The sequence below is a fragment of the Pomacea canaliculata genome, linkage group LG7 (genome assembly GCF_003073045.1).
Source record: "Pomacea canaliculata isolate SZHN2017 linkage group LG7, ASM307304v1, whole genome shotgun sequence".
Lineage (NCBI taxonomy): Eukaryota > Metazoa > Mollusca > Gastropoda > Architaenioglossa > Ampullariidae > Pomacea > Pomacea canaliculata.
In genome coordinates, this window is record NC_037596.1 from 24,912,250 (window position 1) to 24,925,068 (window position 12,819).

Sequence of the window (12,819 nt, forward strand, 5' to 3'; positions counted from 1 at the left end):
GTCCTTCAGTTGGACAAATGAATGTTTTTCAGAACTGGCCGAATGGAAGCTCGCTCAAGTGTAAAGAGCAAATGAACCACTGCAAAGGGGACGCGTTTACGGGCATATTAGCAACTCTGACCACATCAAACATTTCTCCGCCTGTGATCTCAGTAAAGATAACCCCAGCTGCAGCTGTGATATGGACAACCACGGAGCTTATTGGTTTCCAGCAACACTTTACAACACTTTCTCTCACCGGTCACAAGCCCTGCTGGCCTCAGGGTTGAACTATCCTCAGCAGGAACATCGTTTTAACTGACGGAAGGAGCATAACCGCGATGAAACTCAACCGACGGAAGCAACAGTTACCTCCCCTGAGCCGATTGTCGTCTGCTAGTACATGTATACTGAAGTTGGTAACGCAGACCACAATCATTAATGCATATCTAAAATAAAAATTTCAACGCAATTTCTTTGGAATTATGTAAGACCATTATGTGAGAAATGAAAAGCAATTTTTAAAGCATTATACGGTTTCGTTTCCTGCATGTCACAGAGTTTACTTTATCACACAAGAACAAAATAACTGATGGACTGGTATTTTATTCTTTCATTGTATCAAATAGCCCGTCACTCATGTTTGTTATTTAAATTCTTCTGATTGTTGAGTTCTATTCTCACACTGCAGGTAATGTCTCTGGCTGATGTTTTGTTATCCAGTCCTCCGGTCCATGTGACTGTCAAAACACATACCATGGGAGTAGCTATTGGAAATCAAAGCCTTTTTTATTTATTTGAATAAATAATTTTCGACCAGCTTAGCATTACTATATTTATTAAGTATTTGAAAAAAAGGGAGTGTTTTCACTTCAATGGCATCTAATGACAAGCAAATGACCTTTACCTTTATAGTAAACACACCACGGCGCCTCTCCCTCCTCTGTCCCTCCCACCCATGAATCATGGATGCACTATTTCCACTATTATAGCTGGTTTGTGCATTTCACGCTGTTGCGCATTGTTTATAAAACAGACATGAACTGTCAAGCTTCGCTCCAAAGTGACAAAACATCCTTGTTGATTCATATTTCACATCCGTAGCAGTCCTAACTATAGAATACTCTCTTTGTTATAAGTGTTTGTGTCGACACTCCTATCGCTCATGACATCAGCTGAATAAAGACACTTTTTCCGCCTGAATGGTTGCTGCCGACATCATAAACACTGGAAACTGATAATATATCATTAGCAAGATTAGACTTACGATACAACGACAATAAAGTCCCTCAATAAAAACACGAGTTAGAGAACAATGACGACACGGGAGACGGAGTAAAAACAAGCGGACGACCTGCATTACAGTGTTGTTCAAATAGTTAAGCTACTATAATATCAAGATAAATACACAAAACAGCAAAACATGGATCAGCAGGATTCTACAGACAGCGTTCGTATTTTTGTGGTCTTTGTCACCTGTTGTTTCTATTAGTCCTCTTGTTTCTCCTCGTTAACAGCAGGTGTTACTTGAAATGTGGAGAGGGAAAGATAGACTAATCCTATCATCAACAATCATTGATTAGTGAAAGAATATTTAATCGGCTGCTTTGGGACGATACCAGGTCATGAGAGCTCACAGCCTGTCGGAAGATATCAGTTCCATGTTTTATGTATTGGTAAGTGCGATAACTATAGAATTCTGCTTACTAGCGACAAAAATGATACTTTGTTATTTATTTATATGAAAGTCTAAGAACAGTTTTGGAATTTTAATTTATTTTTCAATAAAAATAATCTTGGTTACACGTTTTCAATGCCCCGACAGAATGGTGAATGAGGGACCATATCTAAAGTCAGTAGTTTCCATGTAATGCTATACCACAACTAAGAATATAACAAAGGAATATTATACGAGAAAGACTCATGAAACTCTCACTTCATGTGGTTACAGGTGTTTAACAGGTGGATACAAATGCTACGACTCTTTTTATTCCTCCTATGCGTGTCTCCTTGTCTTCTGACACAGCATACAGAAAGGTATAACTCCTTATCTCTTTTTGACTTCTGGCATACAATACATGCACAAGATTTAGCAATTTCTTTTAAGTAACCAGCAGCAAAATCAAACACATGTCCTTTCTCAGTCTTCTTAATAATATGTAAATAACGACAAATATGCATTATTGTAAAATTAAGATATAGCACTAAAGAGATGCAATACATAGAACAGACACGATGACTTCTACAACACACACTTACTCATACACAAAGTAAATTACAGACACTCATTATGCACGCTCAATGGTCTAAACAATAATAAAGTATATATTTTATTATAATGAAGCCTGTACAGATCGTATGTTTTTTGTTGTTAAACTTATAATAAAAATGATTAATGCTAATTGATATCATTAAATTATTAATGATTTTCAAAAGTGAAAAATCTGAATGCCATGGCAACTTGAGCAAGCTAAGAGACTGGACCAACGCAAGCTGTGTGACAGACGATGAGTGTGGCAAGAAAAACACTTTGTGCTACATGGGCAAGTGTGTCTGTCAACCAGGATTTTTCTTCTCAACGACTTATTATACTTGCTCTGCCAGTGAGTGAAAAATGGTACCCTGTGATAAGGTTGTCCGCAAGAAAATACACTTTCTTCGGGTCGTGAAAGTTAGGGACATAAAGGATTGTATTAGTTTTGCATTTTTAAAGAAATAACTTAAAAATATGTAACCATATCTAGCCATACTGAATAAAGAGAAGACAGAATAAAAGAAAACACATGGGAGAGAAAAAAACAAGCCATTATAAATTTATTCACTTCAATGTGTGTTTGAAATACGTCAAAACGTATAACTATTATTTTCAACTTAAAATGTTATGTAAATACTTGTTGATCACAGTTATTTATATTAGTATGCAGCACAGAAGACTTGCACAACACCTTCATGGAGTATCCAGACAGCGGTTTAAGGGGTCACAGTCTTGAGGTCAGGGATGGACTTTGTTTGGAAGACTGCAAGAAACTGTGTCTGAATACTAAACGTTGCCTCACCTTTGATTTCAGAGGTTTGTATGAAAAAATCTTTCAAACATTGGTATACTAAAGTGATCTTAGTATAATCTAGTTCTAGTGAACTGCTGCATGTTTAAAGGGTGCATACGTGTGTGTGTGTTTTCTTTCTACCTGCCGTGCCAGCCTTAGGAGGGCTCTGTCGGCTTCGTGACGTCACGGCGCGTGACTCGCCCTCAGAGTGGTATCCTAAGACGAGTGAAGGGTGGACCCACTACCAGAGATCATGCGGATCGAATTTCTCCTCAAACCATGTGTGGTACAACTTACTGTGTAACAACGACCTGGACTGTCCTGACCCCTACAGTCAGTGTTTGACAGGCAGATGCGTGTGTCCTTATGGTACAGTCGTCAGCGAGAACGAGGTTAAGTGTAGTGTTCCAGGTAAGAAGTATCCAGAAGTATCAGAAGTAGTACTTAGCCAGAATCAACAAATAAATTCCATCTGTCACAGGTACACTGAGAGGATTTGTAGGAAATTGTACACAGTCTCTTTATACTACAGCTGATTGACGAGGGATTAAAGTGAAGCACAATCCTTTATATTCCAATTTGAGGATGTATAGGTGACTGTTGTGTAATCAGAGGTTAAAGTTGTAATGATTGTTACCGTTACTCAAACGATTGTTTCTGTCGTTGTACGTAGTTCCACGAACGGAATTATTTGTTTGTGTAAAACATAGAATCATGTAGAGACTTCCAGAAGATGGGAGGTAAGACCGGTGTCTACCCCATTCAGATGACAGACAACACGGAAACCCTGACAGTCTGGTGTGACATGGACTCTGGCGACGGCGGCTGGCTGGTATGTAGTCGTGTTTGTCAGTGTGTATGACTCAGGTATCGACTCTCCTGCACACTGCAAGCTGCTCATAAAAGTGTGACACTGCTTACACCCAGTGTCACATATTGGCAGCTCATAACAAATGTTTTTTTCGCTATCTTTCAAACATTACCAACACGAGGTAGGAGAGCATAAACTATTGCTTTATGTTTCGAACGTTCTGTCTCTGGCTGGTACAATTTCGGGGTTGAGGGTGGTGACATACAGACCTAAATTAAATATTCTGGTGTGCATGTTTGTAGTCCCATCATTTAACCCCTTGCATCCATCCCCTTTTCATGATCGGTGACAGTAGGTTTGACAAGGAGTTTATTTGTAATCGCGGGGTGCATTACGCGTCTGTTTGGTTTATTATCTACCCATATAATTGACCTCAACTTAATGTCACATAATTTTACACACATTTGTTAAAAAAACAAGGAAATATAAATGTTCACACGAATGTCACCATTATACCAGGTTCACCTATTTTATCATAACATGGAAATCAAGACAGTATGATTATGATCACAGCTAATAAAAGTTGTAAGCTGTAATATTTTATCAGTCACGACGTATGCTTTATAAACTAATTAAATAGTGTGATTTGTGTTGACTTATATTCTGTATGCTGCGCTTGGGTACCCATAGCAATGACCTGTGAACTTGTGTTTTGTACAGGTTTTCCAGAGACGTCGCGACGGCTCAGTTGACTTCTACAGAAACTGGGAGCAATATGAAAACGGTTTTGGTAACGTGACTGGAGAGTTCTGGCTGGGTGAGATTGTTGGACATATTTCTCTCATCTCACTTCCTACTAACACCACCATTTGTTTTTATATTAAAAGTTCAACTCTAATCAGATAATCTGTTTCATCATTTTGTTTCTGTTTTATATATATATATTGGTTCATATAAATGTTGCTGTTTATGCTGTTTTAATGTGTGTTTTGTCCTATGATGCACATTGCTCACTACTGTGTGTAATTGCCATACCATGAGTTGTTTGCTGTGATAATGACGGTAGAAGTAAAGGGGTGGATGGCTGGCTGGCTGGCTGGCTGATGATCCTGTAGTGTCTAAGATGCCAGCCTAAAAAATAAACACAAAGTTGTGGAGGAAATACCCCACTTCTTTTTTTTGTGTTAATGTTTTGTTAATTGCCCAGTTTCTCATGAGATAATTGCCATTTCTTACCTCAGGCTTGTCCAGGTTGTACAGACTGACCAAAGTCAAACCTGTCCGAATGCGTGTTGACCTAGGCGAGGTGAATGGCGAGAGTCACTATGCTGAGTATTCATCATTCACTGTGGGTGGTCCTGAGACAAACTACAGACTGAATGTGTCCGGCTACTCGGGTGACGTAGGTATGTGACCACTGAATAGTAAGATAGAGTAAGACGTAGATTAACCGGCAGGCAGGCTGCCTGTCTGGCTGGTTAGTGTATGAGAGGATCACTAGATTTGTGAACGTGTAGGTGGGCGTGAAAGTGCGAAGATGTATATGTGGGTGAGAGCGTCTCCTACCTTGTCCTTTTCCTTTGATGTAACAGAGTCAGTGCGAGATCCCACTTAAAACAATATAAAAAGTAGGGCCAGAAAAGTGCTACTTTCTTAATTGCCTTAGTTCCAGTATCACGCTTTTTGCCGGCGAAAGTTTGAAGCATGCCGCTAGGCCAGGGGGACGGTGGTTGTTGATCCGGGTCTCAAATGGTCGGGCATGGCGTTTCTTTTGCGGTAATCATCCATAACTGTTTTCGCGGAGCTTATAGAGGTGATGGCAAAAAAGTGAGCCAAAAGCCGATCCCTTCAACCAGTCAACCTATAGGTCACCTCGGTCGTGTACACGTGTTAGCATCATGATTTGCTGTAATGGTTTATATGGTTTAATGAGCCTTTAGTTATGACACGATAATGTACAAGGCAGTGGGTTCATTTACCCTTGACTAGAGTGATGGTAGAGTGGAGGAAATTGACACTTGTTACTCCATTTCCCAAATTACGGGAAGGAGAGCTCGACTTGTCACGTGATGTAAAACGTCGGGAGCGGAAGCGAGAACTGAAGACCCTTGTGACTTCTTAAACTAGCCACAGTGTCCAACATTAATACAGAAATAACACTTTTAATAATTGAGAGTTATCATTTTTTTTAGTGATACTATATGTTTGCTGTGGGACTTTTTGTTTCTAATTGAAAATAATTGCAGTTTGGGTGTGTCTCTATGAGTGGGTATGCATATATGTGATTTGAATGTGTGTTTACAGGTAACAGCTTGCCGTTTCAGAACTATCAGAGTTTTTCAACCTATGATCGAGACAACGACAAAGACTCTGGAAACTGCGCCGTTAATTATCACGGCGCCTGGTGGTACAGAGACTGCCATAACACTAACCTCAACGGCCTGTACAAGGCGGACGGAGCCAATGGTGGCGACGGCATCTGCTGGGGTAACGTCCATAACGACGATAGGAGCTTCACGTTCAGCGAGATGAAACTCAAACCAGCCTAACATCGCCTTTTCTCCTGTACTCTCACTGTTTGCATCGTCAGTCTACTTCACACCACACGTTTCGTTAATGACGCTAGCTCAGTGCAGATTACAGTAGTACCTCTACATACGAGTTTAATCCATTGCACAACTGAGCTCGCATGTAAAAAAACTACTCCTACAGTATATTAAAACTATTTTTCCCACACAAATAAAGGAAATAGGATTAATGCGTTACAACTCTCCTATACCAGCACAATTTATATGTAAATATAGGCTAATACGGTATAATATACAGCATTGCAAAATAAATGTTAGCGAAACAATAATATAAATAATAAAATAATTAAGAATATCTTATGTTAATCAACCTTAACTTGAAGGAGATGAAAACTGTCGATAACAGAGGTAGGCAGATAGGAGGGAGGAGGAGGGAGGGAGCCGGAGAGCTGAATGATTCAGGTGATGAGACAACACTATTTCAACTTGAAACATTTACATTTTTACAAAGTGTACTACTTTTTTTTTCACTTTTCATAACTTTTTAACTTAAACTTAAAATGCTACGACTTTAAAAGCTATTTATATGTTTAAAAACTCAACAGCCCGTAGCCGTCCACAATATTTATTTTCAATCAAATTTACAAACAGCTAAGGCAGTTGATAAGCAAACATTCAAATCCAGATTAATGTTTTGTTTATTGAAAGGAAACGTCTTGTGCATGCTACAAATCATCTATTCTTTAGTTAGCAAGAATGTCCTTTTTATTGTTTTCTTTATCGAGAATCCTTAGCAGGGGATGATACTCAGTACATCAAATATAAAAAAAAAATGATCATGTCATAAATAAAAACTGTATAATCCATATAGTTGTTCTTTGCATGCTCGTAGGACTAAAAATGCTCTGTGTGATTCCGTGGATGTTCGCACCTGTTCCTATTTTTTAAAATAGATATATGTATATAGGGTGTACGTGCGCGCGCGCCTCCGTGAGGTTGTACACCCGTGCATGCGTCTTCTTGAAAGGACGAGTAGAACAGAGCGAAAGAAACAAATATACAAAGAAAGAGAGTGAAAAAAAGTATAAATGCATATTAATATGTTAAGTAAACCATAGCACGGCCGTCAAAAATGTCAAAGTATGCTGCAAAAAATATTATAAAGGAAGATTTGTTCCCTTTTAAGTAAATATATTTTATATACAAAAATTATAGTTTTCTTTAAAAAAAATCAAAGTGTGCAAGAGTAATAATAAATGTTGTGACCTTCGATTCATCTACTTTTTTCTACTACACAAATAAATGATTGAAATGCCAGTGCAGTTACTTCCCTTTGATCAAAATTTACAAACAAGTTTTGGATCAGTTACTTGAAACACTTACAAAAGAAAAAGTCTAAAGTGAAAATAAATATTTAAATATCTTCTTTCTCTCTCTCTCTCTCACACACACACACAAATCCCAATTCACAAAACTTATTATTAACCCGAACCTCAACAGAAAAAATCAAATATTTGTATAGACATCTTCTTGTGAACTATTCTGTATATTCACGTTGGAACAGACGTCTGCAGGTTTCTTCCCTGTAAACAAAAGAAATTGCTTCGAACTGAAAAAGGCTTTTATAAACCAGAAAGAAAGCTGTAGGCAACTAAGAAAAGGTTTTAAACGTTTGAACTCATTTACTACCAACAGAACAAAGAGTACAACTCAGTACAGTGTAGCGGAACACATTTTATTTCCAAGCTTTTACTTTTCTTCACTGCAATGTTATTTCTTTACCATCCATTAAAGGCAAAACTGTTGTAGATTTTTACGCAGTTTATTAACTATAGATAGCTTAAATATTAAACAAGTACAAGATAAGAAATAGCTTGGTTTGCTTTCACCTTACTTCCATGTTTACATCTGAATGCAGAAATCACGATTATGAAGATGAGCACGATAAGTGTACCTCCTGCCCCACTTGCTCCAAAAATAATTATGTCCAGGAAGACACCTGAAAAAAAACCACGTTGATGAAAAAACATATAAACATTGCTGTAATAACCTGTAAGCTAATATTCAGACTGAACATCGGTTTGTTGCATTTTTGCTTAATTACCTGAGAGGTAAATGTTTATTTTCGTGGTTCCAGTGCAGTATTAAAACAACAAAATGAAGTAAAAACCTCGGCTTTGTTGGTCCAAAACCACGAAGACAGATGAGTTGTATGAATACATTTCTTCATCTTGTTCCCAGACCGCTGCACAGACACACTCAGTAGTGTTTAGTCTCATCATTTTATCGCTGCTGATCGTTAGCGAGCTCGTCACCGTTGTCGCTGTCCTGACGTCTGGCTGGTCCTCATGAGGAGGGTCAGATAAACAGATGAAATTGACTGATGTCACCAAAGGTTTTCCTCCCGACACAGTACAATGAATACTGTCTCCGCCTTTCACCTGCCCATCATCTGTGCCAGAGATGTCGGGTGGTCTTAGAGGTGGATCTTGATTTAAGAAAAAATAAATAAAGTTAGAAGATATAAAAAATAGTTATCTGACAAACATATTAAATAAACTAGTATATAACAACATGACAAACAATATTCATTTATAAAATTTTGATATCTTTCTCATTCTATTTGTCAAGTTCTTGTATGTCAATACATCTATCTGCTTTTAACCATATGAGAAAAATTATGCAAACTGGAAACGAGATTTAACCTCTGAACTTTTTAACCTTTCTAATATTCGGTAAAATGAAAGGTTTGTTTACAGGTGAGGTTCAAACTGTATGTCGACTTCCCAGCGTTGTTATTGCCGGCCCTGCTTCGCGCTGTACAGTGAACTTCTCTCCCATCATCCCAGGGTGGCTGCGGTTTCAAGACACAGACTCCTCTCTCTGTATCATCATTTAAGCAGTGAAAGCCGTCCCAGGTGTACCAGGGCAGGGGGTGAACTTCAGTCACTTCACAGGTCAAACTCATGCGTTTTGTTCCGTCCGTAACGAAGGAAGGAGGACCGTGTATTGTGGTGTGTTGGTCGTCCGGGCCATCTGTTACAGACTTATGCGTTAGTTTATTCTGAATTATTCGCTTGACAACAGGGCCACTGTTTATTTATTCACAACTGGCAAAACAGTTTAAGGGAATCAGTCTATAAGAACGCGCGTGTATGTGCGTCTGTGCATTTGTGCAACTATATGTATATCACAGGGTGTGCATGTAAGTGTGCATGTGTTTGTTATCGTATGAGTGTGTCTGAAGAGGAGTGTTTACACAGTCTTTCACATAAATGTCAACAAACAAAACTTACCCTACAAATATAGCCACACTCAAAAAAATTACACCACCACCACAACAACAGTGATCGTTTCGCACTCGCAGTGTTTATAAAATGCAGGTAGACTATCCGTAAAAATGAGACTGACTTACATGCCACTTGCAGTGTATAGTTTGCTGTCTTTTTTTGTTCACCCCGTATCATGAGACAGGTGAAGACTGTACCGTTATCAGTCCGAGTGACATTCATCACCTTTAGTACACTGTTGTCGGAATATCCAGGCCACGTCAGCAGAATGTCGGACGAGTGACTGTTGGAAAAGTGACTTAGTCGGCAGTCACAGTCGAGTGACTTTCCTTCAGCCACGTACCTAGTATGACAGCTGACAGTGGGTTCTCCAGACAAACCTGCAACAATTCTGCTGTTTAAAGGATGCAGTGTGTGGATCCCATAACTAGGAACTAAGCTTGCAAATCACAAAATGGAGTAGAATAATTACGACTTCTTTCCTGTTCATACTTTTTAATTTGTGTAGGTTGCATATTTATTAATATTGTTTACGATTCATTGTGTGGCGATTGCAAGACAAATCAGTGACATGATTGCATTCATATGTCCTTCCACTCATATTTTGTTTATATAAGCCACTCGTCTGAAACTTCCGAATTGAGCAAACTACAGCTTGAGAAAAGTTTCGTAAAATTGATGGTCACAACGCCCTACAACAACATCAGTGTCAACGATGGTTCACGAAGTTCCTTGATTGTTATTTCCATCTCAAGGACGCTAGTTACTGGGTCATCGAGGTCGATGACATCATAGTAAAGGCAGTGGTTGAGTCTAACCTACGTGACACTACAGGAGAGATTGCAGAAACAGTAGAAATTCATCATTCAAGCTTTTACCACCACCTAAATAAGCTGAAATACGTAAACAAACTCGATGTTTGAGTTCCTCGTGAACTGAAAGACGTTCATATGACGGCGAGGTATAAACATCTGCGATGTGCTCATTAAACACGAATAAAACGACCATCTTTTTGAATGGACTAATAACTGAAGATAAGAAGTGGATTGTTTACAGCAGTGTGATAAGTAAACAGTCTTGGTGCCGACTTCATGACTCGCCTCAAACGGTCTCCAAAGCAGAGGAAGAATTTCATATGGTAAGCATGGACAGTCTGAATAAATCTATCATTGAGGAACGTTAATCGCTCGTTAACCTTAAAGGAGTCGTTTCCGTCACAACGCGAGACCACACACAAGTTTGATCCCTCTTCAAATGTTTTCAGAGCTTGGATGTAAGTGTTGCCACACCCACCATACTCGCCTGACCTTTGCACCGTGTGACTTCGACTTGTTTTGCTCTCTTTAAAACTCCTTGTGTAGTATAATCTTCAATTCAGATGCAGCTGTAAATGAGCTCATTGTTCACTTTTTTGGCCGATAAAGATATGTCCTTCTATGAACGAGTAATTGTGAAGTTTATTGAAAGGTGGCAAAAGATTATCAAACAAATATTGATCTGTGTTCTGTATATAAATAAATGCCATAAGAAAAAAAAAAACCCAGAAAAATATTATGACTTTTCTGACAATCCAATATATATATATCAGTTGCACCCCTGAAACTTGCGTCCTTTAAACAAGAAAGGGCACTTTAAAGCAGCAAAAACACAAACATGCAAGTACAGTTAACAAGAAAAGACTAGAGGAAAAAAATTAGACCCTAAGAAAAAAATGCATATTACAATGGGGTACTAATCAATATAATAATGGAGTACGTGTTAATAAGATAGAATAATGAACCTGGTAACATGTACTAATCAACGAGAACTTGCTATCCTTTATACTTACTAACCTGAGGTCACCACTAGGTCAGGAGAAAAGATGATAATAGTAATAAAAGTCAGTTTCATCCACATTGCACAGTGTGACATGAAGATTGTGAACATATTTTAAGCAATTAGTTATATCCAACAACTGCGATACACCGAAAGAAGAATCTCATTCCTGGTCACACTCTGACAAGACCCACAGCTGACTGGGCGTGTGGTTCATTTCGCTTTTCTTCCTCGTTCAAAGAGTCCAACCCATCAAGAACAGCTTACAGCAATCTTCTTTTCGTAAGTATTCTGAATCTTAAGTTTCTGCCTTGAGTGATACATTGTTTTAAACATATCATATTTTGGGAAACAAGTTTTATCATTTTGAGTAATCAGCGTCCCTATGAAAGTTAACTGATAAAAATAATCATTTATATTAAGAGAATACCAACATTTTAAACGGGATTAACATCTTTTAAAATAATAAATATTCGGTAGATATTCTCTTGAATGAAAATTGTAAACAGTTATAAGTGAAACCTCTTGTTGTGAAGTCTGTTTGACATTTATAATTTGTGATTTTATATATTGACAGATAATAATTTTGTGTGGAGACTTCTTCTTAACACAATTTCTCCGAGTAGTCAGCAGATCACAAAGAGCAGATGGAATTCGTGAAGGGCACAGGCCCTATAACAGTCTCAGTCCAACAGGAGAAACATATCGGATCCCATGTATACATGGAGCTAAAACAAGTTTTTAAACGCTTTAAGGTTGCATCCATCGTTTTCATCCATATTCTTAGAACTTCAGATATATCCAGGGTATATAAAAGGTTCATTTTTAATTTTAACACACACACATCGTTTCTCTCTCTCTCTGTACTATAAGAAGATCCATTTAAATAATTATAAGACGGCGTCGTAGTGTTCCTAAAGTCGGGGTAAACTAAGGGAAATAACTGCAGATATAGCAGAATCATTTTTACGCAGTTACCTTTCTTGGCATTGGGGCCAAGGGGCGCAGGAAAATGTCAGCTACATCACTGTGCCATAGAACATGAGAGGTAAACTTTAGCCAAATAGCTTAAAAACCTGGTAGCTTTAGGTGTTTTTCTGAGAGGCCTGGAACCATTCGGATACAGTTCTTGCTATCCACCCAGCCTGTAAAACTAGTGGGGTAGTAGTGGGCCCCACTACACACCCAAGTGTATCCTAAAAAGAAATCTTCTATGTATTTTGGTGGATTCAGTTCATCAAAGATGGTTAGAACTGCAACCAGATCATCCGGCAGTGTTTGTTCACGATGTTCATGAAATGGCTTGGTTCAAAATGGTCAGAGCAGAGAACACAGTTTGCATGCAAATA

At 38.4% G+C, this 12,819-nt stretch overlaps 2 protein-coding genes across 3 annotated transcripts; one reads left to right on the forward strand and one right to left on the reverse strand.

The window, feature by feature from the left end:
* Window positions 1–280: 280 nt before the first annotated feature.
* Window positions 281–7,231, forward strand: LOC112567710. The gene is made up of 10 exons (XM_025244479.1): window positions 281–394; window positions 1,497–1,655; window positions 1,931–2,016; window positions 2,416–2,582; window positions 2,897–3,049; window positions 3,180–3,437; window positions 3,737–3,858; window positions 4,558–4,654; window positions 5,079–5,243; window positions 6,142–7,231. The coding sequence occupies exons 2-10, from the start codon at window positions 1,605–1,607 to the stop codon at window positions 6,384–6,386; spliced, it is 1,344 nt and encodes a 447-aa protein (XP_025100264.1). The 5' UTR covers window positions 281–394; window positions 1,497–1,604; the 3' UTR covers window positions 6,387–7,231.
* Window positions 7,030–11,660, reverse strand: LOC112567714. Of its 2 annotated transcripts, none has more exons than XM_025244488.1 (6): window positions 11,488–11,660; window positions 9,781–10,035; window positions 9,123–9,401; window positions 8,536–8,853; window positions 8,260–8,364; window positions 7,030–7,948 (listed from the first exon to the last, which is right to left on the reverse strand). In XM_025244488.1, the coding sequence occupies exons 1-6, from the start codon at window positions 11,579–11,581 to the stop codon at window positions 7,872–7,874; spliced, it is 1,128 nt and encodes a 375-aa protein (XP_025100273.1). In that variant the 5' UTR covers window positions 11,582–11,660; the 3' UTR covers window positions 7,030–7,871. The 2 variants fall into 2 exon arrangements, with proteins under 2 accessions (XP_025100273.1, XP_025100274.1); XM_025244489.1 differs by having other exon boundaries at window positions 8,255–8,364.
* Window positions 11,661–12,819: the final 1,159 nt, after the last annotated feature.